Below are 26,842 nucleotides of genomic sequence, written 5' to 3' on the forward strand. Positions count from 1 at the left end.
TTATTTTATATAGTGTTTATTTTCAAACTGTAATCAACTTACAGCACTGGTTTCCATTATAACAGGGAATAACAATTCTAACACATCTGTCCTCCATATGTGCAAGAGAAAATGGAATAACCTGTCTTCCAAATTATGTTGTCTCCTTTGAAAACTGGGCCAGGGAAAATATTTTGCCCCCAATTTTCTGCCTCCTTTCCTGATGCTGGGCTACATTTTTATGAATAGGACAACCCTCTGGCACCTCACTCATTCTTCATGCATAAGCTTAGACAGTGAGTGACTATGGGCTATTTGACCATGCAGTGCATCACAGCAGAGTCCAGTTCTACCCTCACCCAATGTCCACACAGGCACTCTTTCCGGCATTAGTTAGGAATCATAAGCTTCCCCAGCACAGGGGTGCCAAGACCAACATAGTACCCAATTACAGCTGTGGCTGAAATCAGATAACAGCACAGACCAGAGAAAGTACTTATAAACAACTCAATCTTGGATAGCAGGGCAGTTCTGCTGAAGCTGCCAAGTTTCTGATGCATTATTTTCACCAGTCGGATGTACACTGTCTTTTACTGTAACATACAAGTCTTTGTGTAAGTAATCACTGTATTAACAACACTACTTTTTAAGCACTGAACAAATTTTGCTGTTTAGGATTTATTTTTAGAAACAATAATATCTAGTTTGAGTATAATCTGATTTGGACAGTACTCTTCTTGTTCTTCTTGTTTCACAATTCTGGAAAAAAAAAGTTAAACCACACACCATTCTCAAAGGTTTCAAAAACTTAGTCACCATTACATAAAAGCCCTTAAATGAGAATTAAGCTCCATTTTTAAAAATGTGTATTTGAAATGGGGAAGAAACATGGAATATCAATAACTCAAACAATTGAAAGTAATGTTACCATTGTTAAGAATATTCCAAACTGAATTTTTGTAGAACAAAGCAGAATGCATTAACAGCACCATGATAGAGGTTTACACTGGTGAAAAAAATGTATTCTATTTAAGTAGGGCTAAGTCTGGTATCCCAGTATACTGGAACATCAATATGTTGCATCATAGCAGTGAGGCCCTAGGTGTCATCAGATCCACTCTTGCCTCCCTGTATGGGAAGTTGGGGAACGTGGGAGGGGAAGGAAGGGAAGGAACAAGTGAAGGGATAGCCATCATCTTTTCAGTTGCAAGAGGCTTATGTGCCAGCAAGACAACAAGTAACATATTAAATAAAATCAATCACACACTCCAAAGCTTAAGCTTTCCTTTAAACACAACATAAAGTAATACTGTAAGGAACATTTTCAAAAGTTGGAAACATTCTAACGACAGGTGTTAAATGTTCAGTAAGTCTCATCTTCTCCATTGCAATTTTTTCCCTGTACCAGGCACCCACCTGTATGCCATTCTTCTTTAAGGAAAAAGCTGTTCTAAAGCTTTCAGCCCCAATATTCTTTGATGTGGAATGAGACATGCTTCCATACAGCAAGAGGCCATGGTATCTCCTACCCCCACCCTCTAGCATGGTCAAACATCTCCATTTAGCAACTTAATAGATAACTGATGTAATCTACTACACATACAAGATTAAATTTGAACAAATCTGCATTTCTGGTACGAAGCTTTGCCCATCAGACCGCAATCCGGGATTTCAGGCACGAAAGTCAGCACAACCCACAGGATTTTCCATTCTAGATGAAAAATCCCCCGGGACCTGGTGACTTCTTTGCCAGAATTCCCGATTTGCACACCCAACAGGAAAAGCTCAACTCAGAGTGCAAATTTGTAAAATCTGCCCTATAGAATAAAACGTACTCAAAATGATAATTGCACATAAAAACATAACATGACACAGTAGGCTTCAATCTGTTTGATTTGATTTAGAAAGGCACATTACTCAATTTCAGATGCATGACTCATCTGTGTTCATCGTCCACATTCCATGGATAAATAAAGCAAACCAAATCAATTCTGAGGTTGGAGGGTAGCAGAAAAGAAGAAAAGTGATGCCTGTCCCTTCATGAAACTTTGACCATGCACCAAGTTTCCCTTATTATCACAACTTATTTTTCGAGTACAGTGCTTCTTGTACTTCCCCACTCCAAATGCTTTTCTTTTCACTCTCTCTGCTCCCGAGGCAGTGACTCATGCTGGGGTGCAGTTCCACAGGAAGGAGTAAAAGAGCATCTCAACCAAGTAGACGTTCGCCATAAGCAAACCTGAAAATTAAGTCGATGGGCTATTTAATTATTGGGCCATCACAGTCGATCCCAATCCTGTCCTCATCTGGTGTCCCCACATATACAATGTTCCAACAGGGTTCTTGGACAGCATTCCCTAGCCTAGCCCTGGGACACTGTGCTCAACTGCAGTGCACCAACTGTCACCATGCCTATCTCAACAGAAACCCAACTGCCACCATGGCTAACTCAACACAAACCAGAGATTGAGACTTCACAATTTGTATGGCTTGGGTGTCCCACTTTGTGGTGTATTTACTAACTAAGGCATTAACAAGCCTTTGACTTTCCTAATGTATCAAAACCATTAAATTAATCATTAAGCATAGAAGGTTAAGGGGTGATCTGATCAAAGTGTTTAAAATGTTAAAAGGATTCGATAGGGTAGATACAGAGAAACTATTATCTCTGGTGGGGGAATCAAGAACGAGTGGAAATAATCTTAAAATTAGAGCTAGGCCATTCAGGAGTGAAATCAGGAAGCACTTTTCACAAAGGGAGAATTCTCTCCCCCAAAAGGCTGTGGATGCAGGGACAATTGAAGCTTTCAAGACTGAGCTCGATAGATTTTTGTTAAGTAAGGTATTAAAGGATATGGAGCAACAAAAATAACAACTTGCATTTATATAGCGTCTTTAATGTAGTAAAACATCCCAAAGCGCTTCACAGGAGCAATTATCAAACAAAATTTGAGCAAAGACGGGTAAATGGAGTTGAGGTACAGATCAGTCATGATCTAATTGAATGGCGGAACAGGCTTGAGGGGCTGAATGGCCTACACTTACTCCTAAGAGATACAAGATTATTGACACATCTGCAAAAGTTAGTAAACAGGGTTTAATTCTATGAGGCAACCCCAATGCTATTAAGTATTAGTACAGCAACACTCTGATGGACCCAGAAGATATGGTGATAAGAAGGGAGCTGCAAAACAAAGACTATCTGCAACAAAGATGCCATCTATCCCCAAACTCTGTGATGATCGAGATGGAATCTTATAATCTGCTATGCAGCTTCATTAATAGCCTGTTTAACTGCACTAAATCCTTGCTCCCGGTAGGTGTTGATACTACACAGTAATCTCAAAAGAATAATTCAATGCATCTCACCTTCTTTTGCTCCCCCCCATCCCCAACTCTAGTTGTCAAAGTATTGCCTGTCCCTTGTGGAAATGCATCTGGCAATCCTCTCTGTTTCAGGATAGCTGTTCAAGATGAAATCCCAACACAACAGTATTGTATCAAAGTTTCATATGTCTTCCAACAGTGGACCTGTCAGGACAGTCGTCCTGCTGTTCTCCTGATAAATGGCTTGAGTGTTTAGTTTTAAGTCATCTGGCTCAATATGGCAATGATAAGTCCATTAATGGTACAACAATTTTCCACTACACTTCAGGCAAAAAATAATGCTTGGTTGCAAAACCAGCTAGGTTGGTCCCTGTCCTCCATGTTAATCTAATTGGTCAATAGAAAAAGCATTAATATTACTGCATGTGTGTATGTTTTTTGGATTCCTGCATTTACGTGCCTGATACAGACGTCAATGTTGAAGAAAACATAAAATAAAGAGGGAGGTTTGTAACTTCAGGAATACTTTTTGGGCTAATACATCAAAAGCTTTCCTTTGGAGTGGGCTTAGTAAGACTTGTAAGATAACTTTACATGCATCTTAAGGTTTGACCAAAAAGGAGTCATCACTTCAGCATGCCAATTTAACAGCTTTGTAACCCACTTATGATCTGTCACAACAGTCTGTTGAAAGAACGAACTTCCAGCAATCAATACAGATTTCAAAACTTGGACTTGGCTTACTTACTTTATGCAAGAATATCAACTCAAAATTTACTATACTGAAAATAGACATTCCCAGCAGACTGTCAGTGGAGCTTTTTCTCCCTTACTGATATAAAGCAAGCGATATACAATGCCTGCATTATATATAATGTGTGCAAAGCAAAATGCCACTCAGAGCAGCACAAAGATCATTAAAAGAACAGGCAACCATAACAATTTACCCCAATAGCTTGCTTTGACTTAGCCATGATATGTGGAAGATAAATGATGAAGGGCATCGCCACTTGCATTAAAGACAAGCCTCGTTCTAAACATACTTTTGTTCAACTTCATTTATTAAATTAACAGGATTTCATTGTATCTTAGTATGGGTTAGACACTACCAGGGTTTCAAACTACAACAGCGAAAAGCAGTGTCAAATTTCTGTAATACTGGGCCCAAGAAATCAGAACTAGCACACTGTTGCTCTTAAAGATTCTCATAAGCAACTGTTGAAAGTTTTTTCCAAGCTGCATTATTTTAAATTTTAAAAATACCTCCCCCCGCCCCCCCCCCCCAACAAGCTAACCCTATACATGAAATTATGAAAAAATGTAGTTAAGGAAGGAGATTTTATGTGTCACATTGCAGAATGTGTTCAAATCAGGCTTCAGTATTCTTATTGTACATGAAATCGTATTAAAATTAGTTGACAGGGAAGAATTTATAGTGGATTGGGTAGGAAGGCGGGAAAGAGTGAGAGAATATTTTCCCCCACAAAATTTGATTTACAGAAAAAGCCTTCATTGAATCTGGTGAAAAAGGGTAACTAACCTTTACATAATGATTTGTCACGCTATTTACATCATTTACTTTCTACAGGCACCCGATTAAAGCAGGAGACCTGTAGTCAACCGTGAGAAGAATGACTCATGCAGTAGTCCAAAATGAAGAATAAAAGGAATTAGCACAGCAATGTGCACTAATAATATAAAAAGGAAGCCAAATCTCCAATATCCACATTTTGTATTGTTCATGTTGTTCGAGGCCAAAATATTGTTAATTGCCACAGCAACCCCTTTGGGTCTGCTGGTTTGTTTCCTGAAGATTTACCCCTCGATTTCTGGCTGCAGTTGCTGGATTTTGAGGATCATTTTTTGGCATTTTCTTAGCTGTGGGGAAAACAAAAGAATACAGTTAGTAGTGTGGCTAAACAGCCTACTCTGAAAACTGTTTCAGAGGAATTGCTTCGGCTTCCAAGGAAGGTTTGTACTTCAGCATGTGCTGTAGGAGCTGAAGTGACCTGCTGCAGAGGAGCTCAATGTATAAACTCAATATAAAAATTATAGCAGCATACATAATCAAGGATAGGTTAATGTTGTGACATTATTGAGTTATTGTTCATTTCTCTGTTCACATATCACTTTACCATTTATGTTAGAAATGAAGATTCTGATTTAGTCCTTAGTACCAAATGTACTTTGGCATTATCTGCGACTATCCATACAAGTGTAGTAATGTTTTGCTCCAAACAATGAGTTTTCTCTATGCAGCGTTCAAATTTTGCAAATATTTTTCCTTGTTCAACTTCTGAAAAAAGTTTACTCCTGATATCAAAAACTGATTTTAGTAAGTTAGAGCATGAGAAATGTACACAGCCATTATCTCCTTTTAAATCCATGTTTTTTAGTGAAACACTGCGCACTAATGAAGAGATATCATTGCTGAGGAACTGTTTTTTCCATTTTTGTCACTCAATGTCAGCAAACAATCTCAAGTGATTCATCACCTGATGGAGAGTAAAACACCCTTCACTTTGCTATAATATTATGCATTGGAATTAAATTCAGACTGTCTAAACTCATTTAACATAGGATCCATACAGACAGCAAATAAAGAGATGGTTACCTACAGTAGTCTGAACTGAATTCAAACCCAGATCTCAGTTGAAAAGACAATGCCTTCCTGACACATAAATCTTCTGATAATTTTGTAAAAACAATGTGCAAATGCAGTTAAAAATGTAGTGTACAAATGCCATTGCAACCTTCAAAGAGCTAATCTGGTTAATGAACTTCAATTCAAATAATAAAACATCAAACAGTTCCCCCACCTCCACTTATGTTGCCAGCTACAGTAAAAATCTCAAGGAGCTACACTGTTACTGTCACTGTTATTGAGTGAAATAACATGAGGGTGCCAGTTATACAAGGTAGCATCAGATTTAACCAAGTAAAATGTGGCTCTGGTTTGAAGCATTAGTCAGGCAGGACTACGTTCGGTATTTTATCTTTTTTGTGTACACACGAACGTGAACGTGGCCACCCAGATTTTCCACCCATATAAATTAAATCTGGCCGTGCAGTGTGTGTGGGAGGTTTGAAGGGAGAGGATGACAACACCCACATCATCCACCAAAAATACTGTATAATTGATGACACAACCATCTCCACGTCAGTGGTCCCAGGCCTGATGAACACTTGCACTCAGGATGCTATGGGACTAACTTAAGGGTTTTGCCCAGTATTATTGAATGCATATACATTTTACTTTTTTTAAAAAAATGGATAATAATCATGATAGAGAAAAGTCACATGGATTCAATAGTTAGGGGAGCAGACAGGCGTTTCTGCGGCCGCAGACGTGATTCCAGGATGGTATGTTGCCTCCCTGGTGGCAGGGTCAAGGATGTCACTGAGCGGCTGCAGTACATTCTGGAGGGGGAGGCTGAACAGCCAGAGGTTGTGGTCCATATCAGTACCAACAACACAGCTAGAAAGAGGGATGAGATCCTGCAGGCAGAGTTTAGGGAGTTAGGAATGAGATTAAAAAGCAGGTATTAATCTCCGGATTACTCCCGGTGCCATGCGCTAGCGAATATAGAAATAGAGGATAGAGCAGATAAATGCGTGGCTGGAGAGATGGTGCAGGAGGGAGGGCTTTAGATTCCTGCAGCATTGGGACCAGATCTGGGGGAGGTGGGACATGTACAGGCCAGACGGGTTGCACCTCAATGAAGCTGGGACCAATGTCATCGCGGGAAGGGTTGTTAGTGCTGTGGGGGAGGGTTTAAACTAATTTGGCAGGGGGATGGGCACCAGGATGTAGGATTGGAAAGGAGAAACAAGGTGCACAAAGGATTGGGAGAGAAATATAGCACTAGAATAAGTAATAGCACAGTATTAGGTGGGATCAGGTTAAGAGAGAGTACAAGAAAGTCTAAGATTGGTTTTCAGTGCATGTGTGTAAACGCACGAAGCATGGTAAACAAGGTTGGTGAGCTGCAGGCACAAATAGCCAAATGGGAATATGATGTTGTGGCGATAACAGAGACCTGGCTCAAAAAAGGGTGGGATTGGGTACTAAATATTCCTGGATAAAAGGTGTTCAGGAAAGATAGGGAAGGAAAGAAAGGAGGGAGTGGTGGCAGTATTGATTAAGGAGAATATTGCAGTGCTGGAGAGAGAGGATGTCCTGGAGAGGTCAAGGACAGAATCTATTTGGTTAGAGTTAAGAAACAATAGAGATGACATTACACTACAGGGTGTATTCTATTGGCCACCAACTAGTGGGAAGGATATAGAGGAGCAAATTTGCAGGGAAATTACAGAGAGGTGAAAAACCATAGAGTAGTGATACCAGGGGACTTCAACTACCCTAATATAGACTGGGATAGCAATAATACAAGGGGCAAAGAGGGGAAGGGATTTTTGAAGTGTTTTCAGGAGAACTTTCTTGACCAGTACCTTTCCAGCCTAAGGAGGAAGGAGACATTGCTGGATCTGGTTCTGGGGAATGAGGTGGGCCAAGTGGAGCAAGTGTCAGTGGGGAAACATTTAGGGAACAGCGATCATTGTATCATAAGGTTTAGAATAGCTATGGAAAAGGACACGGACCATTCTAAAGCAAAAATATTCAATTGGAGGAGGGCCAATTTCAGTGGGATGAGAACAGATCTGGCCCGGGTAAATTGGAAACAAAGATTGGCAGGCAGAACTGTAATTGAACAATGGGCGGCCTTTAAAGAGGAGATAGTTTGGGTACAGTCTAGGTATATTCCCACGAGGGAGAAAGGTAGGGCAACTAAAGTCAGAGCTCCCTGGATGACAAAGGAGATAGAGTGTAAGATGAAACAGGAAAAAGGGGTGTATGACAGATGTCACAGTCTCAGGATACGGGATATGCCATTTAGAACCGAGATGAGGAGAAATTTCTTCACTCAGAGAGTGGTGAACTTGTGGAATTCTCTACCACAGAAGGCAGTGGAAGCCAAGTCATTAGATGTATTCAGTAAGGAGATAGATATATTTCTTAATGCTAAAGGGATCAAGGGATATGGAGAAAAAGCGGGAACGGGGTACTGAGTTAGATGATCAGCCATGATCATTTTGAATGGCGCAGCAGGCCCGAAGGGCTGAACGGCCTACTCTTGCTCCTATTTTCTATGTTAGGTTGAAAACACAAGTGAGAACCAGGCTGAATATAGAAAGTTCAGAGGGGAAGTGAAAAAGGAAATAAGAGGGGCAAAGAGAGAGTATGAGAATAGACTGGTGGCCAACATAAAAGGAAATCCAAAAGTCTTCTATAGGCATGTAAACAGTAAATGGGTAGTAAGAGGAGGGGTGGGGCTGATTAGGGACCAATAAGGAGATCTACTCATGGAGGCAGAGGGCATGGCCAAGGTACTAAATGAGTACTTTGCATCTGTCTTTACGAAGGAAGAAGATGCTGCCAGAGTCTCAGTAAAGGAAGATGTAGTTGAGATACTGGATGGGCTAAAAATTGATAAAGAGGAGGTACTGGAAAGACTAGCTGTACTTAAAGTAGATAAGTCACCCGGTCCAGATGAAATGCATCCTAGGTTGCTGAGGGAAGTAAGGGTGGAAATTGTGGAGGTACTGGCCATAATCTTCCAAACATCCTTAGGTACGGGAGTGGTGCCAGAGGACTGGAGAATTGCAAATGTTACACCCTTGTTCAAAAAAGGTGTAAGGATAAACCCAGCAACTATAGGCTAGTCAGTTTAACACTGGTGGTGGGGAAACTTTTAGAAACGATGATCTGGGACAGAATTAGCAGTCACTTGGACAAATCTGGATTAATTAGGGAAAGCCAGCACGGACTTATTAAAGGCAAATCGTGTTTAACTAACTTGATAGAGTTTTTTGATGAGATAACAGAGAGGGTAGATGAGAGCAATGCAGTTGATCTGGTGTATATGGACTTTCAAAAGGCGTTTGATAAAGTGCTGCCTAATAGGCTTGTCATCAAGATTGAAGCCCATGGAATAAAAGGGGCAGTAGCAGCATGGACACAGAATTGGCTACGTAACAGGAAACAAAGAGTAGTGGTGAAAGGCTGTTTTTCGAACTGGAGGGAGGTGTACAGTGGTGTTCCCCAGGGGTTACTACTAGGACCACTGCTTTTCTTGATATATATTAATGACTTGGACTTGGGAGTACAGGGCACAATTTCAAAATGTGCAGATGACACAAAACTTGGAAGTGTAGTGAACAGTGAGAAGGATCGTGATAGACTTCAAGAGGATATAGAAAGGCCGGTGACATGGGCAGACATGTGGTAGATGTAATTTAACGCAGAAAAATGCAAGGTGTTACATTTCGGTAGGAAAAATGAGGAGAGGCAATATAAGCTGAAGGGCACAATTCTAAAAGGGGTACAGGAACAGAGAGATCTGGGAGTATATGTACACAAATTGTTGAAGATGGCAGGGCAGGTTGAGAAAATGGTTAAAAACACATACGGGATCCTGGGCTTTATAAATAGAGGCATAGAGTACAAAAGCCATGATGAACCTTTATAAAACACTGGTTCGGCCACAGCTGGAATATTGTGTCCAGTTCTGGGCAGTGCACTTTAGGAAAGATGTGAAGGCCTTAGAGAGGGTGCAGAAGAGATTTACTAGAATGATTCCAGGGATGAGGGACTTTAGTTACGTGGATAGACTGGAGAAGCTCGGGTTGTTCTCCTTGGAACAGAGAAGGTTGAGAGGGGATTTGATAGAGGTATCTAAAATCATGAAGGGTCTAGACAGAGTAAATAGAGAGAAACTGTTCCCATTGGCAGAAGGGTCAAGAACCAGAGGACATAGATTTAAAGTGATTGGTAGAAGAACCAAAGGTGTCATAAGGAAAAACTTTTTTACACAGCGAGTGGTCATGATCTGGAATGCACGGCCAGAAGGGGTGGTGGAGGCAGATTCAATCTTGGCCTTCAAAAGGGAACTAGATAAGTACTTGAAAGGAAAAAAATTTGCAGAGCTACAATGATAGGGCGGGGGTGTGGGACTAGCTCGATTGCTCTTGCATAGAGCCAGCACGGACTCGATGGGCCAAATGGCCTCCTTCCTTGCTGTAACCTTTCTATGGTTCTATGATTCTATAAGAGGAAATGTAGCAGCATGAACAGAAACTTGGTTGATGGACAGGAAGCAAAAAATTAAGGTAAATGGGTGTTGCTCAACTGCTAGGATCACAAGTTCTTGGGATACATATAGGCGATTTGAACATGGGTATAGGGAACAGAGTCTCGAAATTTGCTGACACTAAAGTAGAAGCGCCCGCAAACAACGAAGACGATTGTAACAGATTCAGGGACACAGACCGGTTAGCAGACAGGAGGCCGATGCAACTTAATGTGGGTAAATGTGAGGTAATATTTTTTTGAGGGAAAAAAAATTACACACTTAATGGAAAGATGCTGAAGGGTGTGGATGAACAGCGAGATCGAGGTGCTCAAATACATAATTCCCTGTAAGTACAAGTGTAGGTAGACAAAGCCATGAAAAAGGCCAGTAGAATTTTGTGATTCATAAATAGGGGTAAAGCATTGTTCTGTGATTTATAAATGCGATTTCATTTCGAGGATTTCATTTCCAACAACGTTCACCTGAGGAAGGAGGAAGCCTCCGAAAGCTTGTGAATTTAAAATAAAATTGCTGGACTATAACTTGGTGTTGTAAAATTGTTTACAATTAGGGGTAAAGGGTACAAGAGCAAAGAAGAAATGATGAATTTATACAAAACGTTGGTTAGGTCACAATTAGAGGGTAGTTTTTTAAAAATTCGTTTATGGGATATGGGCGTCGCTGGCGAGGCCGTCATTTATTGCCCATCCCTAATTGCCCTTGAGAAGGTGGTGGTGAGCCGCCTTCTTGAACCGCTGCAGTCCGTGCGGTGAAGGTTCTCCCACAGTGCTGTTAGGGAGTTCCAGGATTTTGACCCAGCGACGATGAAGGAACGGAGATATATTTCCATGTTGGGATGGTGTGTTACTTGGAGGGGAACATGCAGGTGGTGTTGTTCCCATGTACCTGCTGCTCTTGTCCTTCTAGGTGGTAGAGGTCGCAGGTTTGGGAGGTGCTGTCGAAGAAGCCTTGGCGAGTTGCTGCAGTGCATCCTGTGGAAGGTAGTCTGCTGTTTTGAGCACCCCATTAAATCCACAGAAAGTAAACAGTGCAGATTCACTAGTACGATGCCAGAGATGAGGAAACAATGGTTATAAGGAGAAAAGAGATGCTGGGACTATTTCCACTATAGCAGAGAAGGCTAAGAGGAGATTTGATAATGTTTTTTTTGAACAATTATGAAGAGTTTTAATAGAGTGAATAGGAAAAAAAGTGTTTCCTCTGGTTGAGGAATCAGTGACGAGGCATCGTTAATATAAAATTGTTACTGAGAGTTAGGAGAGAGATTAGGAGAAATGTCTTTATGCAGAGGAACCTGGAATGCTTTGCCACACAGAGTGGTTGAGGCAGGGACCATTGCTTCTTCTAAGGGAAAATTGGACAAATATTTGAAGCAGAGGAAGATAAAAGGCTATGGAAAAAGTGCAGGGTAAACCGATTAGTTTTGGATTGCACAAGACGGTACAGACATGATGGGCTGAATGGCATTCTTTTGTGCTGTAAGCATCCCTGATTCCAACTTTTGAAACATATAAAGTTTTTCAATTCCTTAATCTTTAAAAACAAAACTTGTAAAACAAAAGAAAAATATTGCCGATGCTGGAAATCCAAAATAAAACTGTACATTTGTAAAGAAACTTTGTTTTTGCCTGGATAAAACTATACAGAATTGGAAAGCACATATATTGAATCCCCATGGAGGACTTCCACTGCTGAGCTCTGGAATTTGAGGAATTGCACCATTCCCCTGCCCAACAAACTAAGGCCTATTCTGTATTTTATGCTAACCCACTTGCATTTAGATTTTGCGCATTCTTAATCCAGATCTAATTCAACAATGAAGACATTACAATCCAAAAACTGTACCTATTGCTAGAAATATATCATTGACATTCATGGCTGTCTTAGCTGATGTCTCCATGAAGAGCAGACCACAGTCTTCTGCATATGCTTGTGCTTCCTGAAAAAAAAAATCAAAGGAAATGCTTGTTTAATACTTCTTCAATAAATTTAAAAGTTAACGTGCTTAGCCCAAGTATCAATCATAAACATCTCCCTGTGCTAAGTCCATCTTGCCAACTCTTCCACATTTTTTTTTGCACTGTGCAATTAAAGTCTCACACTGTAGCCTCAGATTTACTATGTCCTTGCCCTAGCTATACTCTAATACAAATGTCAAACTTCTGTAGTTCAGATTCTATTTCTGTAAAATAAAATTTGGATCTCATAAGTAACTTTTTATTAACCAAAGCGGGGCAGGTGCTGGGGCGGGGGGCGGGGAGAGAAAGAGTTGACCTTCACACAGATTTACCCTCAGACCATACATTTCTCTGTGTCAATATCCACCTGTTGTGTCACTCAAGTTCAATAATGCCATACATCACCTTAGTGCAATGTGCTTGGTCTCATTCTCTTGCTAGATTACAGGACACTGATTCTCCCACGATAAGGCTTAAAATGGTATTAAAGAGGAATCACATTACAATGAATTGCACTATAATCCTAATTATAAAAGGAAAATTTCTGTACGCTTATCTGTATATTCGCACTCTTCATTTATGTCGCTACTGGACTGTAACTTTCTGACGTCACAGGAAAAGGAGGGTAGGAATGAAGGTAGACACAGGTGCTATGCCACTCTGATAGAAAGCATCAAAAACTTGATAGTAGCTTTTAATGGTTTAGTATAGGGGAAGGTCTCCTCCTGAATTTGATTTGGAGAGAACTCCATTACCTTAATTATATGAAAGGAGTCAAGTAGAAGTCCTCCATCAGGACAATCAAGAAAGTTTCTACCTACACCTTGATAGGTGGACAACTGGAGCTCCTGATTTGAGTCCTTCACTGAAGAAAAGCTCCAGGATATAAGTTCATGCCATCTGGAAACTTTTGGCACCAGGCTACTCTTGCATGTAATTTGAAGCAACTGAATTACTATATCCTCAGCAATAAATGGAATGTTGCTAAACTGCAAGAATGAGTCAATAGTTCACGTTAGATCTGTATGTTTTGAAGATATATTTCTATGATGTCATTTTTACTTTTTCAAAACTATAGTAGTAAATAGTCGCAAAACATCATTTGTGTACACAAGGGAAACTTAGGCATGTAATGCACTCCATGATGCTCTAACACCCTCTTTAGCTAAAATGTTACGAAAATAATGATGTAAAAAACATAGCTGACCAGGACTGATAACTCCAGTGCTCTCCTTGTCAAACTCCAGTCCTCCACCTTTCATCTATATCTCTGCTGCTTGAGTCCTCACACAAAATCCCACACACCTATTACTCTATTCAATCTCTACTGGCTCCCTAAGTACTGAATTTCAAGGTCCACATCTTCAAATCTCTTCATGGTCTTGCTGTATCTTACCTTAGCAGTCTTCTCCAGCAGCAAATCTTACACCATACCCTCTGTTCCTCCAATTCTGGATTATTGCATATCCCCAACTCCGTCATCAGAAGCCAATCTTTCAGCCACTGCACCCCTGCTCTTCAGAACTCTCCCCCAAAACCACTATGTCTTATTACCTCTGTCTCTTTCTACAAAGGTCTCCTAAAAACCTATGTGTGACCATACTTTCGGCCCTCCCTACTATCCTTGTCTCCTGCAGAATGTTCTCCTCTCCCCTGTAAAGAATCTGAGACATTCTATGTAAGGGGTGTAGTATAAATGTAAATTGTTATTAACCATTACCTCGTACTCCACCATTCGTTTATCTGCCAGGTCAGCTTTGTTGCCAGCCAAGGCTATCACTATATTAGGACTGGCTTGTCTCTGTAACTCTTTTACCCATGCTTTTGCTCTATCAAATGTTTCCTAAATTAAACAAAAAGCAAATGATTAAGTGCATCAATTTACTAAAAATATATTCAAATATGGTACTATCAGCAATGAATTAATATTCATACATTTTGCCTCAGAATTATTAGCTACCTTTATTTTTAAAACTTTATTGTAAATTTACAAAACAAAGATTGGTTAACATATCAAATCAATATGCATTTAACCAACACAAACTAATACTATTTAAAATTAAAACTTTCTAAAATATACAAATATTTCCAATAGCCCTCTCTAAAGTGTAAATCCCCAGATTCTCCATTAAATTATTCAGATCCAGGCCCCTCTTCATTATTTGATCTCCTCCCTAAAGAGATACCACAGATTAGCATTTCCAATAACCACCTGTTTCTGGGAGCTGCTTTCTGTGATCCCAGTGTACATTTTGAGGCCACGAAAACTCCCAAGACCAGCCCAGACCTTCCCTTCCTCCCCTCCCTCCCCCACTTTCCCTGGCTCTGTACTTGCTAAAAACTTTAACTCTTTTAACATCTTCCAGTTCTGATGAAAGGTCTTCGACCTGAAACGTTAGCTCTGTTTCTTTCTCCACAGATGCTGCCTCGCTTGCTGAACTTTTCCAGCATTTTCTGTTTTTACTATAGCCTATTTCTATTGTTTGGCCCAGTCAACAAAGTCAGGCTCACAATGAAAACAAAACAGATCTTCAGCTAATATAAATCAACTTCCCATGAATGAAAAAACTTCCCTTCCAAATTTCCTGACTTAGTGCTAAATGCACCACCTATTGGATTACTGAGCTTTAATGGTCAAGAAAGTCCCAGGTTTGATCCCAGATCTATGTTGTGTTAGCTGATCTTAGCTGGACTGTTACAATTTACTTCAGCTCCCTGGTCTAGGGAAATTGAAAATAAAACAAAATTAGCCTGAGTTTTCTCGTGATCAGTGACTCATGCAAGAAACTGCATGTGTAGCACATTTGGTAATGGCCACAGCAGCTGGGGAATTTAAATTCAATGGTGGCCATGAAACTACCGGATTATCGGAAAAACCCATCTGGTTCAGTAACGTCCTTTAGGGAAGGAAACCTGCCGTCCTTACCCGGTCTGGCCGAAATGTGACTCCAGACCACAGCAATGTGGTTGATTCTTAATTGCCCTCTGAAATGGCCTAGCAAGCCAGTCAGTCGTAAAATCTCGCTAAAAAAAGTCACAATAAGAATAAAACCGGATGGACCACCCGGCATCAGACCACTAGGCACCAGACACGACAAAGGCAAACCAAGCCTAGTCGACCCTGCAAAGTCCTCCTCACTAACATCTGGGGACTTGTGCCAAAATTGGGAGAACTGTCCCACAGACTAGTCAAGCAACAGCCTGACATAGTCATACTCACAGAATCATACCTTTCAGCCAACGTCCCAGACTCTTCCATCACCATCCCTGGGTATGTCCTGTCCCACAGGCAGGACAGACCCACCAGAGGTGGCGGTACAGTGATATAGTCAAGAGGGAGTGGCCCTGGGAGTCTTCAACATTGAATCTGGACCCCATGAAATCACATGGCATCAGGTCAAACATGGGCAAGGAAACCTCCTGCTGATCACCACCTACCACCCTCCCTCAGCTGATGAATCAGTCCTCCTCCATGTTGAACACCATTTGGAGGAAGCACTGAGGGTAGCAAGGGCACAGAATGTACTCTGGGTGGGGGACTTCAATGTCCATCACCAAGAGTGGCTCGGTAGCACCACTATTGACCGAGCTGGCCGAGTCTTGAAGGACACAGCTGCTAGACTGGGCCTGAGGCAGGTGGTGAGCGAACCAACGCGAGGGAAAAGCTTACTTGACCTTGTCCTCACCAATCTACCTGACACAGATGCATCTGTCCATGACAGTATTGGTAGGAGTGACCACCGCACAGTCCTCGTGGAGACGAAGTCCCGTCTTCGCACTGAGGACACCATCCAACGTGTTGTGTGGCACTACCACTGTGCTAAATGGGATAGATTCAGAACAGATCCAGCAGCCCAAAACTGAGCATCCATGAGGCGCTGTGGGCCATCAGCAGCAACAGAATTGTATTCCAGCACAATCTGTAACGTCATGGCCCGGCATATTCCTCACTCTACCATTACCAACAAGCCAGGGGATCAACCCTGGTTCAATGAGGAGTGTAGAAGAGCATGCCAGGAGCAGCACCAGGCGTACCTAAAAATGAGGTGTCAACCTGGTGAAGCTACAACTCAGGACGACATGCATGCTAAACAGCAGAAGCAACATGCTATAGACAAAGCTAAGCGATTCCACAACCAACGGATCAGATCAAAGCTGTGCAATCCTGCCACATCCAATCGTGAATGGTGGTGGACAATTAAACAACTAACGGGAGGAGGAGGCTCTGTAAACATCCCCATCCTCAACGATGGCGGAGTCCAGCACGTGAGTGCAAAAGACAAGGCTGAAGCGTTTGCAACCATCTTCGGCCAGAAGTGCCGAGTGGATGATCCATCTCAGCCTCCTCCCGATATCCCCACCATCACAGAAGCCAGTCTTAAGCCAATTCAATTCACTCCACGTGATATCATGAAACGGCTGAGTGCACTGGATACAGCAAAGGCTATGGGCCCCGACAACATCCCGGCTGTACTGCTGAAGACTTGTGCTCCAGCACTAGCTGCGCCTCTAGCCAAGCTGTTCCAGTACAGCTACAACACTGGCATCTACCCGACAATGTGGAAAATTGCCCAGGAATGTCCTGTCCACAAAAAGCAGGACAAATCCAATCCGGCCAATTACCGCCCCATCAATCTATTCTCAATCATCAGCAAAGTGATGGAAGGTGTCGTCGACAGTGCTATCAAGCGGCACTTACTCACCAATAACCTGCTCACCGATGCTCAGTTTGAGTTCTGCCAGGACCACTCGGCTCCAGGCCTCATTACAGCCTTGGTCCAAACATGGACAAAAGAGCTGAATTCCAGAGGTGAGGTGAGAGTGACTGCCCTTGACATCAAGGCAGCATTTGACCGAGTGTGGCACCAAGGAGCCCTAGTAAAATTGAAGTCATGGGAATCAGGGGGAAAACTCTCCAGTGGCTGGAGTCATACAGAGCACAAAAGATGGTAGTGGTTGTTGGTGGCCAATCATCTCAGCCCCAGGACATTGCTGCAGGAGTTCCTCAAGGCAGTGTCCTAGGCCCAACCATCTTCAGCTGCTTCATCAATGACCTTCCCTCCATCATAAGGTCAGAAATGGGGATGTTCTCTGATGATTGCACAGTGTTCAGTTCTATGCACAACCCCTCAGATAATGAAGCAGTCCAATGCCGGCCTTGCCAGTGACGCCCACATCCCGTGAACGAATAAAAAGAAAAAGCCCGCATGCAGCAAGACCTGGACAACATCCAGGCTTGGGCTGATAAGTGGCAAGTAACATTCGCGCCAGACAAGTGCCAGGCAATGACCATCTCCTACAAGAGAGAGTCTAACCACCTCCCCTTGACATTTAATGGCATTACCATCGCCAAATCCCCCACCATCAACATCCTGGGGGTCACCATTGACCAGAAACTTAACTGGACCAGCCACATAAATACTGTGGCTATAAGAGCAGGTCAGAGGCCAGGTATTCTGCGGCGAGTGACTCACCTCCTGACTCCCCAAAGCCTTTCCACCATCTACAAGGCACAAGTTAGGAGTGTGATGGAATACTCTCCACTTGCCTGGATGAGTGCAGCTCCAACAACACTCACGAAGCTCGACACCATCCAGGACAAAGCAGCCCGCTTGATTGGCACCCCATCCACCATCCTAAACATTCACTTCCTTCAACACAGGGGCACAGTGGCTGCAGTGTGTACCATCCACAGGATGCACTGCAGCAACTCGCCAAAGCTTCTTCGACAGCACCTCCCAAACCTGCGACCTCTACCACCTAGAAGTACAAGAGCAGCAGGCACATGGGAACGCCACCACCTGCACGTTCCCCTCCAAGTCACACACCATCCCGACTTGGAAATATATCGCCGTTCCTTCATCGTCGCTGGGTCAAAATCCTGAAACTCCCTTCCTAACAGCACTGTGGGAGAACCTTCACCACATGGACAGCAGCGGTTCAAGAAGGCGGCTCACCACCACCTTCTCAAGGGCAATTAGGGATGGGCAATAAATGCTGGCCTTGCCAGCGACGCCCACATCCCATGAACGAATAAAAAAGGACAGGGTGGGGCCTGGCTGTGACACCCTCCACAGTTGAATAGCCTGCCAACACTTCACGTAGTTACACAAATAAATAAAACCCTCTTAGGTCAAGTACTGAAAGTCTGCAGATGCCTGTGGAACCACTTGCCAGCATGTAAGTATTCTTAAGAGGATGGGAGAAAATGTGTGTGTTGGGGGGTGGGGGGAGAAAGAGAAGTGCCCCTGAACAGCAGAAAATAAGAGGTAGTGCATTCTATCAAGAGGTATGGTTACAGCCTACACAACTTTACTAAATGTGACATGTTTGATTAGTGCACTAACATGCAGCACAACGGCTCACTGAGGAACAAAGTTTACCATCCGACTTTCTAAATCCGAGAGACCAACTGTGGCCCATCGAAGATTGGCAAACCAAACAGACCACCACTTTCTCAACAATGGAACAATAAAGCTATCTACAGTATTTATGTGCCATACAATTTTGGTACTTAACACATCAAATCATTTTGATTCAGCCATCCTAGCTTCTAAACCTATCTAGAAACATAAACCGAATTTAAAAATCCAAGCCTAACCTGGCACAGGGCAGGCTTCATAGTGAATCCAACTCTTAATCTACAATGCCAATCCATGGTACTTACCAATTTCCAGGGTACCGTTCTGGTTAAGCACATTAAACACACATGACTAGCACTACCAGACAAATCCAAATCTCAGCTTTTATATATGGACTTTTTACCCACCATACACTTAAATAACAACAGTTACTGTTGCCTGGTGGGTGGATGTGAAACTCCCTTGCTGAAGTTCTGACAGCATGTCATATATTTTAAAACTTTTAAATATTGCTACTCCTTCCAGGAAATATTAGGGGTTAAATTTCAATAACTGTTGCCTGCTGTTACCTGTTTTGTGATATCAAATACCACTATGGCAGCTTGGGCCCCCCTGTAATACATTGGTGCTAAACTGTGGTAACGTTCCTGACCAGCAGTATCCCAAATCTCAAATTTCACTGTTGTGTCATCCAAACAGACTGACTGAGCAAGAAAAGCAGCTGCAAAATAAAAACAAAAAGTTGGATTAATATTATACAGTCAAACTAATGATTCTTACAGATTGTTCATCATCCTCAAAAAAAGGTATTTGTTTTCCCTCCATGCCAGGCACCATTTCCAGACCAAGAGAATTAGCAACCTGTTTAGTGCCTGCTGAAAGCATGGCTGGGACATTGCCACGTAAGATAATTGCGGATGCAAAACCACGTCCTATAGTGTAGTGCAACATGGTGGAGCTCTGGCTCAATGCTGTCACAGTCCCATATGATCAACTATGCACCTGAAACAAAAAAATTACAGCACAATGCAATGTTGCACAGTACCAATAGGATGTTGAAGATTTATCCCAGTTGCAATGCAATCTGTCTGAGATATAAAAGGGCAAAGTTCTAACCTACTTTGTCATTTATTCTCCAAATCAGACTATTTCTTTAGTGTCAGCTTGGTTCAGTTGATAGTGCTCCTGCCTATTAGCCAGAAGGTTGTAGGTGTGCGCCCCACATCAAATCCTGAAAAATCAATCTAGGCTGACATTCCTGTGCAATACTGATTGTAAACAATTTTACAACACCAAGTTATAGTCCAACAATTTTATTTTAAAATTCACAAGCTTTCGGAGGCTTCCTCCTTCTTCAGGTGAATGTCAACCCCAGTCCATCACCGGCATCTCCACATCATGTGCAATACTGAGGGAGTGCCATCATTCTAAGGGCACATATTTGGGTGGTTCAGGTGAAAGTTAACAATCTCATAAAACTACTCGAAGAATAGGACCTGGCCAACATGCAGCTCTTAAGCAACACAATCAAAACACCTCATTGTTATTTGTGGAATCTTGCTGAAAATGGTTGCCTACATAATAGTCACAGTCAGGAGTGATTCACTATGTGAAGTACTTTGAGATATTTCTGAAAGATGTGATAAAGCACTATAATAAATGCCTGCCTTTTTTTAAATCTCTAATTTAGGGAAAAAACTTTACAGACATCACTTTTTCTTTTTGAGTAAGATCATTTGAAAGTTCCATGTCCAAAACCAGATCATTCCTCGGTTAGGAGAATAATATTATAAAATTAGATGCCATCCCTGGAAAAATACAATGTGTAAAGCACATCCTGCTGTTCATTCATCATGTAAATTAATTCGACTCCCCAACATGATCAGGCTCTGTCTCCATTCCAAATCAACCACCCAATGTCATTAGCATCAGAAAAAAAATTCTCTCCCCAGTCTCCTAAATGTGCCCAGTCAGTACATAGCCTGCAGTGGCCAAGAACAATGTCAAGTGGCCTGATTGAAGGCCTTTGCCAGTATCACTGAATTCACCCCAGGGCCAGCTCACCAGAATGGGCTTGGATTTTGCTATTGTAAACAATAGGAGAAATGGTTTCAAAAATATTTCTAATAAAGGTCTTCATAAGAATATTAGTTGATCTCCTGTGGCATTGCTCATAGATTTATATGGATTGAACTCTTACCTCTCCCTACTGCTGCTGGTGGGTAGTGTTCAGCATGTTGTGATCGGAACAGAACATGCTCTTTCCCAGCTTACGCCCTCTGCCTCCAAACTTTTCTTCTCCCTCTCTGAGCTCATTCCTTGCCAGTCTCTTTGATATTATTTTAGTTCATAATTTGCTGTCTCCACTCCACAGCTATGTTATGATCTGCTGTACACTCATACTTCTTGTGGTCTGGTTGCCATGCTGCTCTGCTTTTAGTTTGTTTTCCTCAACCATGTGCTTCAAAAAAATAATTAAAGTTGGGAATTTAGCTGGAATTTCAATGCACTCCTAACTTTAAGTTATTTTTCTTCAGCAAGCTCTTGGCTTTATTTCATTATTTTTGGGTGCAAAATGGCTGGTTTGTATGTTTTCTTGGGCCATAGTGTTACTTGGTCAGTATGGCGCAATGTTGGAATCCAAATGGCTTTATGGTATCATGTGGTTAATTTGGACCAATCAGCAACATTACAAATCAGGCTGCTTAAGTATTTTGCTCCATTATCATATGGAAAAACATGGTCTGAACAGATTTAAGGATATGCTCAACGTGTTGGGGTGTTTTTTCATTTGAGAGACAAAGGCATAGAGGAGATATCATTGAGGATTTCAAAATGATGAAGGCGATAGCTAATTTGAGACAGATGGAGATAAGGGCTCTAGGGGACATAACATACATAAGCGAAGTGTTAGGTTAGATACTAGGAAATATTTCTTTCAACATTGCCCTCTGGTTCAGATTATTAAACTATGTGATTAGTATGGATTCTCTGCAGTCCTCCCAGAGGGAGCTGAAAAACTCCCTGAGAAAGGAAGACATGTGAAGTTATGAAAGGTAGGTTTGCTTGGTAGCTATGAATAGGGATTCTCACAAGTTACAGCAATCTTCTGCAGCTTGCTTGACTGCCTTGAAAGGTGAGGGAAGGAGGCTTCAGAGTGGAAAGTCCCAATGTTTTTTTCTAAATTGGCCACAGGCAGGGGAGGGCTGATGATATACATGGCTGCATCACATCTGGATGGGATGGGCTTGATGGACCAGATGGTCTTTTCCATGCATTTTTGTATGTTCCTAAATTCTATATAAATGTTAACAAACCTGTACCAAAAATACCAATAACTATGCCACTTTGGCTATAAAGTTAAAAGATTGTTTGTTTCTGCACCACTCCATCCACGTTATACTTGTCACTCTAATATCCACACCATATGAGGAAGGGCAGATCCATCCCCTCAACATCTCTTGAAACACCAGGTGGTATGTTTGTGCAGCGCAGTATAGGATTTCCCACCCACCCCCCCACAAAAAAAATCCAAAAGCAACATGCTTTGCAAAGGCCTAGGTACAGCTTAGATAGGTGTTAATAACTTACTCCAAACGCTGCATATTAAAAATACACTTACCACCAATTGTTGTCTCTTGGAATTCGTCAAACTGGCCTTTGACAAAACGCAGGACTAAACTTGATTTCCCCACTGCCATATCTCCTAGTAGAACCAGCTTGAACTGACAGATCTTTGTCAGGCCTAGACCATTTGGTCTAGAAGCTCCTCTGCTTGCCATGATCCCTTATATTTGTATGTTCAGTGTTCCAATTTTAATGATATTTCAACTGCTCAACCATGAAAGAAGAGATCTTTATGATGTTGCTGTTCAGTGACCACTTCTGGGCTGTAAAAATAAAGGTGCAAAACTTGTCAAAAGACAAAATTCAAGTACTACAGCAAATAAAAATTTGTTGAAACCTATTCAACAGTGCTGGAGATAGATAGGAAACTTTCATCCAGAAACACAATGCATTGCTGAAATACCCCTTCTCAAGGCTGTAATTATACTACAATTGTAGCATCAGCGCAAACTGCTTTTGCTTCCCACTGATATTAAAGTTGTACTGTAAATCAAGAGTCAAGTTAGGCCCTGATTTACATTGTAACTTCTCAGCACTAGTGTGAAGTGAATTTGCTTTGCATAGAAGTTACAGCTGCAATGTAAATGAAGCCTATGATGTAATAGACCTCTTTAATGAACTCTTATTTGTTTTAAACAAGCAAAAACACACTATTGTTTTAATTATTAAACAAAAAAGATTTGCAGTAGAACTTTTATTTTCCCTTAAACTGAAGTACCCTCACATGTCGATTCTTCCTATCTGCAAGGATCACACAAGTCTTCAGTATGTAACTTTCACTCAGTTTAACAAAAATTAATCAGTACAATATTATAATTGAACCCAAGTATACATGCTGCATGAATTTTAAAAAACTAATCACAACATAATTTAGTTTATGAAACTATGTGCAAAGGTTTCAAAAACAAAATAGATTATACAGCTGATGAATCAGTCCTCCTCCATGTTGAGCACCACTTGGAGGAAGCACTAAGGGTAGCAAGGGCACAGAATGTACTCTGGGTGGGGGACTTCAACGTCCATCACCAGGAGTGGCTCGGTAGCACCACGACTGACCGAGCTGGCCGAGTCCTGAAGGACATAGCTGCCAGACTGGGCCTGCGGCAGGTGGTGAGCGAACCAACACGAGGGAAAAACTTACTTGACCTCGTCCTCACCAATCTACTTGTCGCAGATGCATCTGTCCATGACAGTATTGGTAGGAGCGACCACCGCACAGTCCTCGTGGAGACGAAGTAACCGTCTTCGCACTGAGGACACCATCCAACGTGTTGTGTGGCACTACCATCGTTCTAAATGGGATAGAACAGATCTAGCAGCTCAAAACTGGGCATCCATGAGATGCTGTGGACCATCATCATCAGCAGAATTGTATTCCAGCACAATCTGTAACCTCATGGCCCGGCATACTCCTCACTCTACCATTACCAACAAGCCAGGGAATTAACCCTGGTTCAATGAGGAGTGTAGAAGAGTATGCCAGGAGCAGCACCAGGCGTACCTAAAAATGAGGTGTCAACCTGGTGAAGCTACAACTCAGGACTACATGCATGCTAAACAGCGGAAACAACATGCTATAGACAGGGCTAAGCGATTCCACAACCAACGGATCAGATCAAAGCTCTGCATCCTGCCACATCCAGTCGTGAATGGTGGTGGACAATTAAACAACTAACGGGAGGAGGAGGCTCCATGAACATCCCCATCCTCAATGATGGCAGAGTCCAGCACGTGAGTGCAAAAGACAAGGCTGAAGCATTTGCAACCATCTTCAGCCAGAAGTGCCGAGTGGATGATCCATCTCGGCCTCCTCCCGATATCCCCACCATCACAGAAGCCAGTCTTAAGCCAATTCAATTCACTCCACGTGATATCAAGAAACGGCTGAGTGCACTGGATACAGCAAAGGCTATGGGCCCCGACAACATCCTGGCTGTAGTGCTGAAGACTTGTGCTCCAGCACTAGCTGCGCCTCTAGCCAAGCTGTTCCAGTACAGCTACAACACTGGCATCTACCCGACAATGTGGAAAATTGCCCAGGAATGTCCTGTCCACAAAAAGCAGGACAAATCCAATCCGGCCAATTACCGCCCCATCAGTCTATTCTCAATCATCAGCAAAATGATGGAAGGTGTCGTCGACAGTGCTATCAAGCGGCACTTACTCACCAATAACTTGCTCACCGATGCTCAGTTTGGGTTCCGCCAGGACCACTCGGCTCCAGACCTCATTACAGCCTTGGTCCAAACATGGACAAAAGAGCTGAATTCCAGAGGTGAGGTGAGAGTGACTGCCCTTGACATCAAGGCAGCATTTGACCGAGTGTGGCACCAAGGAGCCCTAGTAAAATTGAAGTCATGGGAATCAGGGGGAAAACTCTCCACTGGCTGGAGTCATAACTAGCACAAAGGAAGATGGTAGTGGTTGTTGGAGGCCAATCATCTCAGCCCCAGGGCATTGCTGCAGGAGTACCTCAGGGCAGTGTCCTAGGCCCAACCATTTTCAGCTGCTTCAGCAATGACCTTCCCTCCATCATAAGGTCAGAAATGGGGATGTTCGCTGATGATTGCACAGTATTCAGTTCCATTCGCATCCCCTCAAATAATGAAGCAGTCCGAGCCCGCATGCAGTAAGACCTGGATAACATCCAGGATTGGGCTGATAAGTGGCAAGTAACATTCGCACCAGACAAGTGCCAGGCAATGACCATCTCCAACATGAGAGAGACTAACCACCTCCCCTTGACATTCAACGGCATTACCATCGCTGAATCCCCCACCATCAACATTCTGGGGGTCACCATTGACCAGAAACTTAACTGGACCAGCCATATAAATACTGTGGCTACAAGCACAGGTCAGAGGCTGGGCAGCGAGTGACTCACCTCCGGACTCCCCAAAGCCTTTCCACCATCTACAAGGCACAAGTCAGGAGTGTGATGGAATACTCTCCACTTGCCTGGATGAGTGCAGCTGCAACAACACTCAAAAAGCTCGACATCATCCAAGACAAAGCAGCCTGCATGATTGGCACCCCATCCACCACCCTAAACATTCACTTCCTTCACCACCGGCGCACTGTGGCTGCAGTGTGTACCATCCACAGAATGCACTGCAGCAACTCACCAAGGCTTCTTCGACAGCACCTCCCAAACCCGCGACCTCTACCACCTAGAAGGACAAGAGCAGCAGGTACATGGGAACACCACCACCTGCACGTTCCCCTCCAAGTCACACACCATCCAGCTTTGGAAATATATCACCGTTCCTTCATCGTTGCTGGGTTGAAGTCCTGGAACTCCCTTCCTAACAGCGGCTCACCACCACCTTTTCAAGGGCAATTAGGGATGGGCAATAAATGCCGGCTTCGCCAGTGACACCCACATCCCATGAACGAATAAAAAAAAAAGTAAATAACAACCACCATTTCTGTAGGAACTACTTACGATTGAATTGATTTGAACCTAAAATGTAAAGTGGACTTACTCAACTTTAATGTATCCAGTACAAATGAGAATGAATTACAAATGTTTACACTAATATTTACACTATGCTGCTCAAGGTTACTTTTGAACAGATAGTTGGCAAAGTCAGGGGTGTACATGTGATCCTCAAAACCAGACTTGATCGCATTCATTTCAGTGAACCATCTCCAACTGGTAAACATGTACATTTTGAAGTGTTTCCATCACCCCCCTCCCCCTCTACATATTATGGCAGGGAATCGAATAATTTTCCATTTTTAACACAGAAATCAGGGTAAAGTACTCCCAGACGGTAAACAGGCTGTTCAATCACGTTAAATATCCTGTAAAAACAGGAATTTTAGATTTAAACACTAGCTCTTGAATATTCATATTAAATTTCAAATTGCTGATTTTTCTAATAACAAGGCTCAGTGGCACTGGACAATCAAATGGAATTTGATCCAGACTATGATAAATCTAACTATCCAGGCTTGTTTTTCTCACTGTGGTGCTAGCTGGTTGTCAAAGTTACTGGATTAGTAATGGTTCATCTGCATTCAAGCACTGATACCGGTCCTGATTTAAATCCAAACTTCACGTGCCAACACATTTGGCTTTCCTGGATCCCAATCTCACCTGAGTCATTCGGATCAGCATTATGAGGAAATAAAGTGCCTGAATGGCTTAAGGGAGAAAGAGGGGAAAAATCACCACAGGTTCCACCTCCAACACTGCGGGTGTCTAAAGGGCAACATTGGTAGAGGCTATGGAGATGACCAGGATCACTTATCCATCGTCTCAGCGAAAGCCCTGGTGCCGAAGAGAAAAAAAATCCCCGCAATTAAGGAACTTTGACAATTGCAACGTAGAATAGCCAATCTGCAGTGAGCAAACTGCTTCACATATTTCCACTTGTGTCCAACAATTCCAATGTCAACACTGACCTAGTTAGTTCTTTTGCAAAAACGC

The 26,842-nt window shown here is 42.4% G+C and overlaps 1 protein-coding gene across 1 annotated transcript in view; it reads right to left on the reverse strand.

Annotated features, from left to right (window-relative positions):
* Positions 1–26,842, reverse strand: part of rab5b (RAB5B, member RAS oncogene family) — a 62,789-nt gene continuing 35,947 nt past the window's right edge. The window contains exons 2-6 of the mRNA XM_067987819.1: positions 22,403–22,670; positions 19,350–19,501; positions 14,139–14,261; positions 12,306–12,399; positions 1–5,184 (exon numbers count right to left, since the gene is read on the reverse strand). Of these exons, the coding sequence (XP_067843920.1) occupies positions 5,072–5,184; positions 12,306–12,399; positions 14,139–14,261; positions 19,350–19,501; positions 22,403–22,562 (642 nt within the window). The 5' untranslated portion in view covers positions 22,563–22,670 and the 3' untranslated portion in view covers positions 1–5,071. The remainder of the gene's footprint in view (positions 5,185–12,305; positions 12,400–14,138; positions 14,262–19,349; positions 19,502–22,402; positions 22,671–26,842) is intronic.

This window comes from Heptranchias perlo, chromosome 7 (assembly GCF_035084215.1).
Source record: "Heptranchias perlo isolate sHepPer1 chromosome 7, sHepPer1.hap1, whole genome shotgun sequence".
In the NCBI taxonomy this organism is placed as follows: Eukaryota; Metazoa; Chordata; class Chondrichthyes; order Hexanchiformes; family Hexanchidae; genus Heptranchias; species Heptranchias perlo.